We start from the raw sequence: 17,907 nt of genomic DNA, 5'->3' as shown, positions 1-17,907 counted from the left end.
GACTGTCCTGATGTGTGAGGCCTCAATTAAATAAGTGAAAAATTATGACTGACTTGATCATAACTATTTATTATATGGAACTATTGGGCCAAACCACTAGTTTTGTAGAGCCGTTGGGCCAAATTACTTGTTAGAGGATATATACTACATCTTTATTATACTTGTTAGAGGATATATACTACATCTTTATTAATATGATATTGTTTGAGAATAATGTTAGTGATATTTTCGACTGGGCATTTACTTTTTGTGAGTTGAATTTATTCTTGAGTTCATCGCCTTTGCTTAACTATTACGGAGGGTGGATGATTCTTGTTTTAAGTTATTAGATGATTAAATTATATTTTAAAACATTAGATTTAGTGAAGATATTCTGAGTTATCGATGGAGGGGGATGGCCAAATTCTTTCAAGCATGAATGAATTGATTTTGGAAATATGGTAATGCATGCTCTTTAATTAAAGATTTGAATCCCATGAATTAAGTTAAATAAGATACAATGAAATAAATATATTAAAAGCAAAATCATAGAATTAATTAATGACGTGGTCTGCCCATATATGGATCAAGGCATTTAATGCATTAGGCAAATTTATAAAAATTTTAAACTATTTGATTTTTGAAATTTGAATAAAAGGAAAAGAATTATGTCAAATATTTCATAAAACTAATTCAAATATTCATATGAATTTATTTAATTCAAAATTTGGCCAACACATAATTTTAAATGATAAAAATAATAAAAATAATATTCGAGAGAAAAAAGTAATAGAGGAGAAAGAAAATAAAAAAGAATAATATGTTAATTTGAACATAATAGTTTTATCATGTGCTGTAAATTAATGTAATAAATTTATGCATGGCTAAATATGGATAAGTGACTAATAAATAATGCAACTTGTATTAAATGTTGCATGATAAAAATGTAAATGGATAAATGTTCCTTTAATATAAGTAATCTTGTTTATCAGGAAATAATTATTATAAATAATGTCAAGCAATATTTAGTAGTTTTGTAAAATATCTTAAATAATTTTGATTATATTTATTTTTTGCCCTTTGTGAGGAAGATTTATCATGTCACGTAAAATAGTATAATTACCAAACAAATCCTGACTCATGTTATTTTTAGTATTCTTGAACAAGCAATATTTAGTAATTAAATCAGCCTTTGCCTAAAACACTTGAAATTAAAATCAATTATTTTCAACCATATTTTTATTATCATTAAAATCCAAAATATGAGTCATTTGGCTCATAGGGTTAACATTGTTAGGCTTAATCTAATATTTGAGTTGCAATACTACAAAAGCATTTCGAAATTGAGGATTGTAATCTTGACTTTCTGGAAATTCAAATAGATTCATAAGTCACGAACTTCAAATCAAGTTAATTAAAAATATTAAACAAAAATCAAAACTTTAAATGATAATTATAGGATTTGTCCTTGAGGAGGTGTAAGTGATACTTACGATCCTTACAATTGTTATAAGCCTATTTCAATTAATTTGTGTTTTACAAAAAAATGTAAGCCTCATCCCAATTGCCTGGCCATTACAAAGATTACAAGCCCATATAATTAAACCAAACTTACTTGCTTTTATCTATAAGATAAGGCTATATGACTCATTAGTAGACTTTCTTATTCTTTGAAGTTATAGGTCCTATTCATGGACCTTCCAATAGATGTAAACCCATCCCAATTAATTTGAGCCTTCGAATGGATGCGATCCTCAACTCAATTTAAATTAAGGCCATCTCCCATGCTAACAAGCTCAACAATCAAAATCAAATCCACCAAGAAAATCATATAAACAAAAAAGTTCAATATTTAATTTAATAAAAAAAATATAAACAAAAATGTTCTGCGTCTTAGATAAACTTCTTCAATATAAGCTCAATCTCAAAACTAGTTGTGTTAAATTTTCCTATGAGTTTTTTTGGTCATGCTCAATACCTTTGAACTGTACTAGGCCATATTTTGCACCTCAAAATCATTTAATGAATAATGGTATGGTCGGCCTTTTGGCGGTAAATGTATTGACGCTAATCTCAAAAGGACATCTTTTACACACATTTTCTTCTTAATTTGCTTGGAAAACCCAAGAGGAGGCAACCCATGGTTGCTAATTAGCTCCATGGATGTTACGGCTTATGGCTTTCTAACTTTTTGGTAGATTGAGTCCACTGGTATGTATGAGAAATTATGAAATTTTGATCATGTCTATCTCTGCGCCAACCATTCCCCTTTCAATTAAAATCATGTATAACTACTGAATTTGGCATGACATACAAATCTGAGCAATCTCATTCATTAAGAGTGCTTTCTTGTGGTTGAGCCTATAGGAAGTTTCGAACTTAGATCTAAATAAATTTTGACATTATCAGGAGAAATCTAATTAATGTATACTTAACTACTACAATCAAAACTGCTGTTGATCAACTTCACTTACACATTGAGGAGGCTCGCAGGGAAGGGTGGGAGTTTCCAAAGTGATACGTGAACTAATGGAACCTACAAAGAAAATGATTGGGAAGAACGATTCATAGTTTCTCTCTTAGTATTGGAAACGAAACTCAAATTTTATTAACTTATGTCATCTAGTGTGGTATACTTGTCAATCATAGTATGACTAGAATTCTCAATAATGGATTTGACATTTTTAACAGTGATAGCAAAGAGCAATTTTTAGAGGTAAATTTAGTGGTCCGATGCAAAATAGTATTCATCCAAACGATTTAAATAAAAAACAAACGTTTATTAATTCATGGACCAAACAAATTGCTATTTAGTTGGCACAGCCAGGAAAATTTGCTCAGAAAAGAAATGTTGATAATATCGAATTTTTCAACAATTTCTGAATAACGTTATGCGAGTAATTTATTTATTTCTATTTCAAGGAGTAAGTAGTCCATTGCCTTAAGCACAATCTGTATTTTCACCACGGTTCTATTATGTCACTTTGTTAGTTTCTTATTTCATGTCGTAATTAGTGATTTGAGGATAATTCATATGATAAACATTGCCTTCTATTTAAGTATTGCTCATTTTATTCATCGTCTTGTCAGTTCCATGAATGAGAAATTTCACTTCGTGTAGGAATGAATCCAAGGGAAATGATGATGGACTTGCATCAAAGAATGACCAAAGTGGAGATGCCGTGAAGGTTTGCAATTAATTATTCATCTATGATCCTTTCTCTTGGATTGAACCTTTGTACATCATTCAATTAATTTTACTGTATGTTATTGAAATTTTTTGTACTGAACTGTTATGCTTTTTTTTTACTTAAAAATTGGAAATTCAAAATTTATTGAAAATGGTAGAGTTAAGATTACAAAATATTCCAAATGATTTACGAAGACACTTCAGGCAATACTCATCAGAAATGAATGTAAAATGAGATTCATAACTCCAACCACAGGTAGTTGGGCAAATTAATGATGCGATTATTTGAATTATTAAATTGATTAGTTTTTGTCGTGTAATTTATATCATGTTTATAAACAACAATCTTGGGATTTCTAGAGAGAGAAAGGTTAGTCTTTCTGTTCGAATCGGGATTTCCCGCGATCTTCCTCAGCCGGTGGAGCAGTCGTCGGATGTTCATCGGCATTTCTCCGCCGATGTCATGGCTGCTCTGCGTCTTGCGGGTTCTCTACGTACCTATGGTAGAGTCACGAATTGTGTAGTTATCAGGGAAGGGGCGCGACCTCCGGTACGTCAATTTCTGGTTGAAGGCAAGGGAAAGAAGGTGTTGACGGATAATGTAGCGGATAGGAGGACTGAGTCGAGACCTCCGGTACGTCCACTTCTTGATTCTTTGTTGTCGAATGATGTTACCGTGAAGGGTGATAGATTTTCTGGTTCTTTGGAATCGAATGAGGGCCGATGTATGGGAAATGGCCTGAAACTTGTGAATGGACAGAAAATGGATGAGAAGTGTGATCTTGGAATGGGCTCTAGAAAGGATCTGATAAAGGATGGATTCTTGGTTAATAACACGGAAGTGTGTAATAAACGGGATGATGTGGAGGAGGTTGCTACCTGGACAAAGCCGAAGCACATCAAGATTAATTTTAACAGAGAATTAGTTGAATTATCTGAAGATGGGATTGCCGTTAGGTTGAATTCAGATATGGAGGAAAAAAATAAACAAGTTCTGAAAAAGTCGTTAGTTATAAAAGTATTGGGAAGTAATGTGCCTTTCTCAGTTTGCAGCATTGAACTGAGAAGGCAATGGAGCAAGTTTGGTGGATTCCATATGACGTCTATTGGCATGAATTGGATTTTGTGTTCGTTCAATACGGAGGAGGCCGTGGAGGAAATCCTCAATGGTGGCCCGTGGTATGTTAGTGGATACATCGTAGGTATGGACAGATGGTCCCCTGATTTTGATCTCTATTCTTTCAAGGGAATTTCCGCTCCTGTATGGATCAGATTTCTTTGTTTACCGTTATACTGTTGGGATGAGGATAACATAGCGAGAATTGCATCTCGATTCGGAGTACCAATGTATATAGATGGGAATACTTTTAGATGGGGGAAACGGGAATTTGCTCGTTTCTGTGTTAAAATTGACTTGGAGCAGAAGTTACCGAATGGGGTCTGGATAGAAGGATCGGCCGGAAGATTTTTTCAACGGGTGGAGTATGAGAAGATTGATTTGCTATGCTATCATTGTGGTCGAGCGGGTCATGTTAAGGCTGAATGCCCTGACGGTGTTATTCAGGGGATTGCTGATCAAAATAGAAGAGATCAAGAAGCTGATTCAGGTGAAATAAAGGAGCTAAATCCTAAAGTAAATCCTTATGTTATAAAAACTGAATATGAATCCTTATGTTATAAAAACTGAATATGGCCCATGGATACATGTTCATTTTAAGAACAAACGGTTTACTAAGGAGAGAGCTGTTGGAGGAAGAACGAATAATCAGAATGTAGTCAGGCTGGAGCTTACGGGGAACAAAAATCAGCAGAGTAATATTCAGAAGCAAATTCCAGGTGAAAAGGGGGTTGATGTTGCTGTGGATATTCCGGGAGTGATTACTGATAAAGGGTCTGATGGAAAGATAACTGTTGAAGGCAAGAAACCAACAATATCTGTTAATAACAGGTATGCCGTTCTGCTTGAAGACATTGGTGAAGAATCACTGGAAATTACTGAGGAGATCGGTCAAATGAAGAATACGGCAATCCTCTGTAATGAGGTGGTTGATGCTGCTAAAACTGCAGGTATGGTAGTGGGTGATCCAGGGAGTATGGAAATTGATGTGATTGCTCACACTGGGATTAATAGGAATAAACTTGCCAAGGAAGTAAAGGGTTTGGGATCAATAGAATCAGGATATAAAAAGAAGAAGAGGGAGGGAAGAATGATTTCCTTGAGTGGGGAGGGATCCCCAACAAAGTTTTAATGTCTTCTCTATTGTTCTGGAATTGTAGGGGGGCTAGGAAGAAGGAGGCCTCCTTGTATTTAAGGGAGATGGTTAGAGATCAGGACGTTTGTTTTATTGGGCTTATGGAGACCAAGATGAGCAACATTGACAGAAGGGATGTGGATTGTCTCATTGGGAACGAATGGGAGTTCTTCCATTACCCTGCTGTTGGTCTTTCAGGTGGTGTTTTGGTGCTTTGGAATAAGAAGGTTGTATCTTTTGTGGTAAAGGAGACTTCTTCTCAATTGATTATTGGATACCTCTCGGTGCCTAGCCTGGGGTCTAGGAAGGTGGCAACGGTGTATGGGAGCCGGTGTTGCAAGTAGAGGGAGAATCTTTGGAGCCAACTTGAAGAACACATGAAGGGCTCTATTCCTTCTATTATTGGTGGGAATTTCAACTGTATTTTGAACAAGGAGGAGAAGAGAGGAGGTAAGAGGTTCCTTTTTTCCAAAGGGCCTAGAGATATGAAGTGTTTTATGACAAATTCGGATTTTCATGTTGTGAGAAGTACAGGACCAAGGTTTACTTGGTGCAATAACAAGGAAGGAGCCTCTCGGATTTGGGAGAGGTTGGACAGATGCTTGGTGAATTCAGGGGCTCTTCAAAAGCTTCCCTTAGCTTTCACTAGACATTTAGCAAGAGTGGCCTCGGATCATAGTCCAATTGTCTTCAAATTGGATGAGAGGGTGCCTCTCAGGGTGAAGAACATCAAATTTGAAGACACATGGAGATCTTATCCAGCAGCTAGGAGTATTGTGTACCATTCATGGAAGAAAAAGGATTATGGTGATGAAGGTATGATCTTAAAGAGAAAGCTTAATAAAACGCTCAAAGCATTATTTTATTGGAATAAAAATAAATGCAAAGACTTGAATGAGCTTAAGGAAAATATGAAATGGGATATACTTGAACTTCAAAATAAAGAGGCTGAGGGTGAAGGATGGACAGGAGATGATCTTCTTCTGCTTAAGAGCAAAGTCCACAAGCTTAATGTAACATTGAGGAGACTATCCACTTAGTGGAATCAAAGGGCTAAGGTAAGGTGGCATGAGGAAGGAGATATAAATTCAAAATTATTTTTCAATTTTGCTACGACAAGAAGGAATGGTAATAGGGTGGTTCAAATTAAAGATGTGCACAATGAGTTGCATGAGGAGGATGAACAGATCGAGAAGGTGTTCATTCAGTATTTTGAAGCTAAGTGGCAGTCCAGAAATTGTGTTCTGTCGGGTTGGCTTTCGATTTCTGAGAACCAGAGACTGAATGCGGAGGAGGTAGCAGCACTGAGCTCAGATTTTTCTGTGACAGAGCTGCAGACTTCGGTTTTTCAGCAGGGGAATAACAGATCTCCAGGCATGGATGGAGTCACTTCGTCTTTTTACAAATGCTATTGGGATATTGTGTGGGAAGATTTGTGGAATGCTGTTAAAGGCTTTCTAAATTCTGGTCATATGAACAAGGATTGGAAGGACACACTTATTGTTCTGATTTCAAAAATAAAAAACCCTTTGATCCCATCTAACTACAGGCCGATCAGTTTATGTCAAACTAATTACAAGATAGCAGCTACTATTCTAGTTAACCAATTGAAGAGCTGTATTTCCAAAATGATTACTGAAGAGCAAATGGCTTTTATTCCGGGAAGATCAATTTCTGAGCATTGTCTGTTGGCTCAGGAGATTTTTCATAAATTCAAAGTCTCTAAAACAAGAAGGGGTTGATGGCTTTAAAGCTGGATATGGAGCAAGCATACGATAGCATGGGATGGCCTACTCTTGGTCAAATACTTAAATGGTATGGGTTTCCTCCTTTGTTTTCTAACCTTCTCATGGAATGTGTTGTAGATGTGAGGTTCTCTATTATTATCAATGGGAAGAATTCTGATTGGATTAATGCTCAAAGTGGCTTCCGTCAAGGATGTCAATTATCTCCATACCTCTTCATCATGTGCTTCCAATTGATGTCTAATTCTTTGGAGCAAAGAGGACAAGAGCTTGGTATTAAAGTATCTCCTAGAGGACCAAGGATTACACATCTTCTCTATGCAGATGACGTATTAGTCTTCTCTTATGTCTCCTTGGGTTTATCTAAAGCTTTGAAGATCATTGTTGAAGACTTTTGCAAGTGGACGGGCCAAAGGGTTAATGTCAACAAATCTCAGATTTTTTTTGGCAAGGCGGTTAGATATCCCATGAAGAAGAAGATTGCTAGATTGTTTGGCTTCAAAGTGGTTAAGGAGATAAACTATCTAGGGATAAAGATGTCTCTCAATAGATTAAAGATAGGTGATTTTCAAGAAGTTTTGAGCAATGTCATGGATAGACTCAATGCCTGGGGTAAGAAGTCTATCTCTTTGGGTGGTAAGATTACTCTTATCACAAGCTCGTTGTTATCTATGCCAAACTTTCTTATTACACATTCTTTGGTTCCTAAAAGAGTGTTGTATGAGGTGGAAAAACTTTGTAGAAGTTTTATTTGGCACAAATCTGATGGAAATCAGAGTATGCATTATGTGGCTTGGGGAGATTTGTGTAAACCTAGAAGTATGGGAGGAATGGGACTTCAGTCTCCTGTGATGAGAATTGGCTCTTTGAGATCGAAGCTGGCCTGGAACTTCATGCAAAAACCAGATACTTTATTTCATAGAACAATCATAAGTAAATATGGGGAGGAGATTATGAAAGATACATGTAAGAAAGCAACTTCCAGTGCCTGGAAAATCTTACTTGAAGGTGGTAGACAGCTGAAAAATATAACCAGATGGAGGATTGGTAGTGGTAATAAAATTAGTGTGTTGAATGAGACTTGGTTACTAGACAAGTGTATCAATTGGTGGCCAACGTTTGTTGATAGTGCTTCACGGGAAGGAATGCATGTAAACCGACTGATTTTGAGGGGAGGCAATGGAATTATGCTTTGCTCTAGAAATTTTTTCATCCTGACTTGGTCTTGTTAATCAGCCAAATCCAGATAGATTCCAGCATGGAGGATCGGGTGGAGTTGCTGCATATTTACTTGGGTAAGACTGTTTCTGTTATATCTTATGAGCAAACTATGAGATACAAGTTTAACACGGTTGATGATGATTATTATGAGTGGCTGTATAAACTCAAGCTTAACAAGAAAGTAGAAGTTTTTTGGTGGAGACTTGGGAAATCTGCTATTCCTACAAACCAATTTCTTAAGTACCGCAGGATTGCTGTGGATGAACTTTGTGCTAGAGGCTGCAATTTAGTTGAAATCTATGAACACATCATGGTTCAGTGCAAATATTTGGTTGAAGTTATTATCCAAATGCGTAAGTGGGGTATTCCTATCCCTGTTTTCCAATCGTTAGATTGTTGTTTACAGGAATTAAAGAGATTGACTTCTCGGAATACTGGAATTGTTAAAATTTACTGTACCATTGTGTACTTGTCTTGGAAAAATCGGAATGATTTTAAGCATGGAAAAGCTGCTCTGCCTTGTTATATGGTAGCTGCGAATGCCTTGTCGTTGGCTACTACTAAATTTTGTCTACATCTTTCCAACTGTGGTACTAATCTCCTTAGGGAGTCTCGTGAATCTTGGTGCCCCCCACCGAAAGACTGGATGAAGATTAATGTAGATGCTTCATTGCTTAGCTCTAACTGCGCTGGAATCGGTGGCATTTTCAGAGATCAAAAGGGTACATTCATCATTGCTTTTGGGAAGAATAAAGTCCATTGGGACATTGCTCAACTTGAGTTGGAGGCTGTTTTCTCGGTAAGGGAGTATATTAGGAGTTGGATGCTTGAATACAAAGGGGTAATAATTGAGAGCGACAACCTCAATATTATTACTTTCATCCAAGATTCCTTAAAGAAGAATAAATGGCTTATGGATGGGTGGCCGGTAAAGGAATTCTTATTTTTGAATGATTTCCATAAAGTTGTTTTTCAACATGTCCATAGAAGTTGTAATAAAGTAGCCAATTTGTGTGCTACTATAGCTTTAGATAGTAGTTTCTTTTTTGATAGCCTTTCTTTTAATAACATTCCTTCCTTGTTATTGAATTCAATCAAGGAGGAATGTGATTCTATTAGCAATTGTAATTAGTTTCTTTGTTTCTTAATGCAATTTGGATGCATTTCTTAAAAAAAAAAATTATAAACAACAATCTTCATTATCTTGTGATCATTATTGTGCTTTTTTAAGCTGAAGTCTTTTTAAAGCCTACTATTTAGAATTATCTGCCTTATTTTCTGTTGAGCTGCCAACTCCTGTATGAAAATACAAATAAGATTCTAAAATTCTGAAGTTGTATTTGACGTTATTTGGCTGTCTCGAATGTGTAATACCTATTTCCGGCAGCTTTTGAATTTTTTAGTGCGTTTTATGACATGCATTGGCAGGCCTGGACAATTGCCCTTTTTCACACAAATTTATTATTTATTTTTCAACTGCATTATTGATGATGCTGGAATCCATGGATTCTACTGTGTTTCCGTCAAATGTAATAAAAATCTGCTTTCAAATATTCAGATAATGCCTTGTTATTTTACTGTAGTGGTCGTTCTTGATTAGGAAAATATTAGTTTGATGTCTATGGCAAAGCTGTGGATCACCACTCCCTCCTTTCTATTTAGAGTTCTAGACTTTGTGTAGTATTAAATCAATGAATTCTTTTAGAAAACTTTAGCTTTTTGTTCTTGATAAACACATACAATTGGCCAAGAAAAAGACTAACCTCCTTTTGTAAACCAATCCTGGAATTGTGTTGTGCACATGGAAGAAAAACCTTTAGGTTTCACCTACTGCTTCCAGAAATTTCCTGCTCTGAGCCTGGCTGTCTGTTTAAGCAGCAACACACTTCATACAATCAACAAGAAAAGAAAATTCCTTCTGTTGGCTATCCTGCACCTTCAACAAGACTCCTGCAACTAGCAATGAACTTAAACTCCTTTCCATTGCAACCCTCTAGCCATGGCACTTCTCCGCTAATTGATGACCACAACAATAGGTTGTTGGTATCTTCCTCGGCTGTTCCAACTTCTTCAGCAGTCACCAGGTTTAGGTTCTTAACAAGAACATGCACTCCTACGACCAACTAGGGAAGGGAAAAGCCAGAGAGAATGAAACGAGAATAGAAGCGAGAATAGAAGAGGAAAAAATGAATTGTCTATACACCAAGGCAGCGAGACTGTATCCATAGCCACACCTCAAGGAATTTGTATAAATTGAAATTTATACAAATAATGAAAGTGCTTTTATACTAATCAAAAGAATACAACACACCCAAGAGTGGGGTGTAAATTGGTGTGTATTTAAAAATTTTTAAAATATGCGGAAGCTTTTATAAATAAAAATACCATTTTTTCCCTTTTTTTAATAACACTATAATAATAGACAAATACTAATGGCTATTATAATTAAAAATTTTCTTTTAAATAAGGCAACAAAACAAATAGCCACAAGTTGAAATATATATATTTTTAAAATGCTAAAGAGCAAATTATAATGAGTTAAAACTTTTTTTGATTTAAAAATTATCTCCAACAATGATATCATGAGTATTCATATAACAAAAGAAATTATGAAAAATAAAAAACTAAAGCAAGAAAATGCAATTTATATTTATTGTGGTTTGGTAAACTTGACCTGAATACACTTCCCAAATCCTCTACTTTGAAATTCTATTAACTCTCTCCTTCTCTTAACAAGGTGGAGAAGCTTCTCTTGTTCACAAGGTAATGGAGAAATCCTTTGATGTGGGGCCCACAAACTTTTTAGCATATCAAGAATCTTTTCGCTCTCCCGTGGTGCCCAGGACCTCCTTTATCACCTATAGGAGAAGAGGCTTTGGGGGGAGCTCTTTGGGAAAGATGTAAGGTGCATTTATTAAGGGATTTGGGCTAATTTGAATTCAAAATAAGGAGAGAAGTTGGAATATTTATATGAGGGTTAACAGGGTTGTTTAATTTTATCATGTTACGTGAGTTTGCTGTAGTTTTTTTTGTAGTTGTTCTTAGCGACGCCTAGGGTTTGTGGAGAGCCGATTTACTTCTCGAATAGTAGATCAACCTATTTCTTGGTTTGTTGTGCTGAAATAAACGCTGATTTTCACTATGTTTTATCTTGTTCTTGCTGTTTTTGTAGTGTGGAAGATAAATTTCAATCAAGTTGGTATCAGAGCACGATTCAGGACTTATGGTGCTGAAGAAAGTGGATGCTTTGGAAGAGAAAATAGAAGGAGAAGTTGGTCAATTCAAATATGAAGTTGAGGAAAGGATTTGATCCATAGACGGAAGGTTTTCTTACCTAGAGGATATGATAAAGAAAATATTAGAGCTTCACATCCACCGACAACATTGGAGGCAAGGGTATTGGCGAGTGGCCAAGGAAGTGGGAGAAACCCCAATATTGGCACAATAAGGGATGATCGAGAGGTAGAAATCTTCGGCGACAAGGAAAAATTGCCACCTCTTGAATTGATAACCAGGAGGGAAATGGGTGAAGGATTTAACATGATGGGAGGGAGGAAGGTGAGGATCAGGAGGGATCCTAGTATGTCCAAAATCAAGGTTTCTCTTAAGACCATGGTGAGGACAATCCAGAGAGAGGGATGAGATTCTTGGTGGAGCTCTAGAGGCTCGAGGGAGGGGAAGCATGGAGAGAGAGAGGAAAGTTCCAAAGATAGTCCAACCATTCCCGCAACAATTCAACTAGCTGTTCCAGCTATCTTAGGGCCTACTTCTCCCAAGGGTGCATGAGTATGCCATCATCATGAAGGAGGGGGTATTCCCTATCAGTGTTCGTCCCCAGATATCCATTGGTTAAGAATGATAAAATTGAGAGACTAATCAAGGAGATGTTGGTGGCCCAGATCATTCATCCCAGTGTTAGTCCCTTCTCCAATACTATGTTGCTGGTCAAGAATAATAATGTTGTTGGAGATTTTGTGTAGATTATCGGGCTTTGAATAAGGAAATGGTGTTGGATAAGTTTCATATAGCAATCATTAATGAGTAGCTGGATGGTGATATTCTCCAAAATTGATCTGAAATTAGGATACCATCAAATTAGAATGCGGCCCGCAAACATCCACAAGATCGCTTTTGAGGACTTATGAAGGTTGCTATGAGTTTTTTGTGATGCTTTTTGGGCTTACAAACGCCCTAGCTACCTTTTGGTCACTTCTGAATAAGGTATTTCAACCCTACCTACGCAATTTTGTATTGATTTTTTTGATGATATTTTGGTGTATAGTCGGTCTGAGGCAGAGTATGTGGAGAACTTGAGGTAGTAACATTGAAGGAGCATCAATTGTATGCCAATTTGAAGAAGTGTTCTTTTGCATAACAAAGGGTGAGTATTTCGGACATATGTCTAAACCATGAGTAGGTTCAGATCTTTCAAAGATAGAGGCTATTGTTGGAGTGGCCTTTACCCAGAACCCTGAAGGAGTTGAGGGGATTTTTGGGACTCACCAGGTATTACAGGAAGTTTGTGAGGAGATACAACTCTATAACATGGCCTATTTATTCCCATGGTGCTGGATTGGGAGGCCTTGAAGCTTGAGAACGAGCAAGATGCGGAGTTGAGTAAGATAAGAGGAGACTTACTGCAGGACAAGAATAACCATCTTGGTTACCCCTAGATGGGTTAGAAGCTGCTATACCGCAGACGGTTTGTGCTGTCGAGGACATCACCATACATCCCTCATTTATTGCAAGAGTTTTATGGCACAACTATTGAGTGCCATTTAGGAGTTTAGAAAACATATCATAGATTAGCAGTGGAGCTATATTAGTTGGGCATGGAAAAAGATATAGAGGAGTTGGTGGTTAGTTGTGATGTGTGCCAGAGACACAAATACCTAGCTGTCTCCAGGTGGTCTTCTAGAGCCTTTAGCATTATTTGAGAAGGTGCGGGAAGAGGTGACTATGGAATTCATTAAAGGAATACCTAGATCAGAAGGGTTCATAGTGATTCTAATGGTGGTGGACAGATTGAGCAAATATGCTCATTTCATTCCCTTATTCCACCCATACACTGTGGTGTCATGTGGCAGTTACATTCATCAAAGAAGTGGCTCCTTTGCTTGGTATACCTGAGGCCATTATGTTCGATCGGGATAGGGTCATTCTGAGCCACTTCTGGAGAGACTTATGCAAGATGTAGGAGACTATTTTGAAGCAAAGTACAACTTATCACCCTCAGACAGGTGGCTAGATGAAAGTGGTGAATCGCAGTGTGGAGACTTTTCTTCGTTGCTTTGTATCTGATACACCAAAGATGTGGGCCAAGTGAGCTTGGGCGGAATATTGATACAATACTTCATATCATACAACAACCAAGACACTGTCTTTTAAAATCCTATAAAGTATGGATCACCTCATCTGATATATTATGGGCATGACAACACACCAGTGTCATCAATGCAAAGTACTTGGGAGAAAGAGATCGGATCTTTGCAGAATTTAAGGAACATTTATGGAGAGCACAACAAATCATGAAGAAGCAGGAGGATGGACATAGGAGAGACATGCAATTTGAGTTTGGGGATAAGGTATATTTGAATATCTGTGCTTACAGACAAATGACTTTGGCTCAACGAAGGAATGAGAAGCTATCCCCTTGCTACTTAGGGCCCTACGAGATAGTGGAGCGCATTGGCGCAATAGCATATCACCTATGGTTGCCGCCAAGCTCTGCCATCCATCCTGTATTTCAAGTATTTCAATTGAGACGAGCCATTGGAGCCCACAAACTCTCACCCACACTACCAGCCACACTTTTAGAGGATATGGATGTGATGTTAGAACCACTTGAGGTGAAAGAGGTGTGCTAAGGTGACAAGAGGTTTAGGGAGGTGTTGATCAAGTGGAAAGGAGTTATCAGAGTATGAGGCGACATGGGAGCCCTAAAGTACCATCGAGAAATAGTTTCCCTCTTTTAACCTTCCAGCTCTCATGTTGGGCCCAGGACCTCATTTATCACCTATAAGAGAAGAGGCTTTGGGGGGAGCTCTTTGGGAAAGATGCAAGGGGCATTTATTAAGGGATTGGGGCTGATTTGAATTCAAATAAGGAGGGAAGTAAGAAGGTTTATATGAGGGTTAATAGGGTTTTTTTATTTTATCATGTTATGTGTGTTTGCTATAGTTTTCTTTGTAGTTGTTTCTAGCGGCACCTAGGGTTTGTGGAGAGCTGATTTACCTCTTGAATAATAGATCAACTTGTATCTTAGTTTGTTATGCTGAAATAAACATCTTTCTTGCTGATTTTTGCCGTGTTTTATCTTGTTCTTTTTTTTTTTGCTATGCGGAGGACAAATTCTTATCATCCTTACATCGCTTCTCTCCTTGAAAAGCCTTTTATCCTAGCCTCCAAGGCTAGATTTAGAGTTTTTACTCTAAGAGTCTATAGAGCCCCTTTTCAAGAGCCTTTGCAACAACCCAGAGGATCTATGGATATAGATTGGACTAGACAACCTTTATGAATCCCTCACAAATCTTTTGGATGCTCTCCAAAAGATATCTCTCAAAGCTTCACCAATATATCTCTCGCCCAAACCCTCTTTCCTATGTATGGAGTCTCTCTAGAACAAGATCTTGAAGATTCTGAATGAGCTCTTTAGAAAAAATTTCTAAAATATTCTGTTAGGTTTTTTAAATTTAGAGGATCAAAGGTTATGGATTGGACAAGCCAGAGGATCAAAGGATATAGATTTGATTAGATATCCTTTATGAATCCCTAACATAAATCTTTTGCTCTTACCAAAATATCTGATGTAATAAAAAATTTGGGAGAAGGACCCAAATTTTTTATCACAAAAAAAGAAGAAACTCTTTCTAAGAACAAAATAAAGACATAAAAATATTCAAAAGATACTTTTTATATTATATAAAGAAACTTACAAACATAGACACTTACTTGATGACACTTACAACTTTGAAACTTACAAATGACTCAAACAAGACACCCTATAGTTGCTTCACATAGAGAAGAAGCAGCCACCAAACAGCCCCAAGAATCCCCATAAATGGAATGATAAAAGCCTTAAATTTCCTGCACAGGAATCCCAAACAGCAGGGCAGAAAGTCACTGTTTCCAGCACAGAAAATTCCACACGGTTTCAGCAAGCAGGCCGAAATTCAAAGCAGCATAGTTACGGGAAAAGCATTCCATTTAGGAAAAAACAAAGGCTGGCTGAATTCCCGAAGGTAAAGCATCAAAATCAATAACTTCCTCATTAATATTTTGCATTGAATTAGCCATAAATAAAGAGCAGGCCACGGTTTTCCAAGAAGAAAGGGGGGAAGGTAAAGCTTTGAAATCAGCCATCACTAAAGAGCAAGCCACGATTCTCCAAGAGACAAGAAGAAAGAAGAGGGGGAAGGAGAAAAGACACAAGGGAAGAAACCTAAGAGCCACAAGGAGGAGGGAATTAATCTAATTAATCATCAATTTATGAGCTTAAAACACTCTACTAAATATTAATGAACTGACATTTAGTAGAGGATATTAAAACTCACCAAAAGTAAAACTCAACTTGTTTTGACCCCTCCCCTTGCCTACATCAATATCACTCTCAATGCAACACTAATCTCTCTCCCCCAAACTCTTTCGCATATCTCTGCACTCTCTCTGGTACAAACTCTAGAAGACCTTTAACAGGCTCTCTGGATAAAAACTCTGAAGAACTTGGAATGATGCTAATGATTGTGATGATGATGAGAAGATTATGAAGATGAATATCAAATGTAAGAAATAAGAGATGAGTGTGCTAATCACCTGATGAGGTTTAGAAGAGAACTTAAAGATGTAAGTGTGATATAAGTGACTGCGTCAATTTGGTTAGGAAATTGTGGCACTCAGATGAGGTCTGAAGACCAAATAATACAAGAAAAAAAAGCATAAAAAAGGAAGAGAGGAAAGAGTTCATCAATTAAGTGATGGATGAAATTTTAAAAAAAAGGACATACAAGCATAGTCATAAAAGCATGGTAAAGAAATTGCTACTTAAGTGTTCTTGTTGACGAATATTTTGTAAATTTTATGATTGAGTCCATAAGGAGACGATATTCTTACCCTCCGGGGTAATATATTGTATTCTTATGCCGCACCCGATTATAAAATATGCAATCCGTTTGAGGATACAAAAATTCTCCAACAGTTCTTTCCCAACTTCAGACTAGAATTCTCTTACATTTTGGGATGCTATAAACAGAAAAAACTTTCATCCAAGAAACCATTTCTAGGGAAGTGGTCTGATATGTCCATCCTATAGCATCCAAGGAATCTGCATAAAGTCCAACTGACCAAACAATCCCTAAATAAAGCTATGCATCAAACTAATTATCAAATAGGTAGGACTCAATGCAGTTTAGAGTGCTTTAATTAAATATCTAGGATTTCATGATAATTTTATGTCATTTCCATCCCTAGAGATTTGTGTATTATGGGCATACGATGTATTGAAGGAAATGTGCTATTTGGAGAAAGCAGGTAGGAGTACCAATAGACTTTAGAATGAGAAGCGTTGCTGGAAAACTTACTTTAAGCTTAAAGCTTGTTATTTGAAAAGAATAATATTGACTGGCTAACACTTAAGGATGTCATGGTGGGAAGCTTTCCCATCCCTGCCTCTCTTATTGAAGATTTTTGAAGATGCGTTGTTTTGTATGTTTGATAAGGTTTTTTCCGTGATGTTTGTAGCTTTGTTTGCATTATTGGCCTATGTTTTTTCAGACCATTTCTCTCTCTTACTAAAATCCATCAAAACCAATTTCTTTTCCACTCTCTTTTTATCTTTTACCAAAATCCATTTCAATTTTCAATATATAGCTTTTTTCCTTTCTTAATATTTCCTTGTATTTCATTTTCCTCTCTTTATATCACTTTCTAAAGTTTGAAGTAGTTTGTAGCAAACAAAACATGTCATGTAGTCTTTACATCCTAGACTAAAATCCATTTCTTTTTCCACAACTCCGCATGCCACTCTTTGTATTTTGTCCTTTCATTGTTTTTCTTTTATGTTTTTTTCTTTATTTCCATTCCTTTCTTATTTATTTATTTATTTATTTATTTATTTTATAAGGCTATGCCAATGTTTAGAAGATATCAAGCCCATCAATTTAGATGTGAAGGGGAGGGTAAGCATTTGGATTTGGGTTGCCGGAATATTCAATTTAGATGTGGATAGTGTGAGCATACAGATTTGGATTACTTACATATTCAAAATTTCATTTGTAATGGATCATGTACGGTTGTTTTAAGGGATTGGAGGCCCGGTTAGTAGGATGAAACGGATTTTGATAGGATTTAGCTTTGTTTTTTTTTTGCTTTAGTTTTAGAAATTAGTTTAGGATGCAAAATTCATCAAAATTCAAATTTGAAATTTAAGTTTTTTAGTAATTTGTTGAGATATTCTAGTAGCGGTTGAGGGAACTTAGAAGACGTGGTAGAAAGCAGAGTACCTGTCAGATGATGTGCCAAAAAT

The 17,907-nt window shown here is 36.6% G+C and overlaps 1 protein-coding gene across 3 annotated transcripts in view; it reads left to right on the top strand.

The window, feature by feature from the left end:
- Window positions 1–17,907, top strand: part of LOC110112752 (coilin) — a 145,426-nt gene that overhangs the window by 30,503 nt on the left and 97,016 nt on the right. For all 3 annotated transcript variants that reach the window (XM_020845065.2, XM_028692638.1, XM_028692639.1), the window contains one exon: window positions 3,101–3,167. In XM_020845065.2, the coding sequence (XP_020700724.1) occupies window positions 3,101–3,167 (67 nt within the window). The remainder of the gene's footprint in view (window positions 1–3,100; window positions 3,168–17,907) is intronic.

Source organism: Dendrobium catenatum, unplaced genomic scaffold, assembly GCF_001605985.2.
Source record: "Dendrobium catenatum unplaced genomic scaffold, ASM160598v2 original_scaffold_246180, whole genome shotgun sequence".
In the NCBI taxonomy this organism is placed as follows: Eukaryota; Viridiplantae; Streptophyta; class Magnoliopsida; order Asparagales; family Orchidaceae; genus Dendrobium; species Dendrobium catenatum.
Note: the sequence above shows the minus strand (reverse complement) of the source record. Positions and strands in the feature narration are given on the sequence as shown.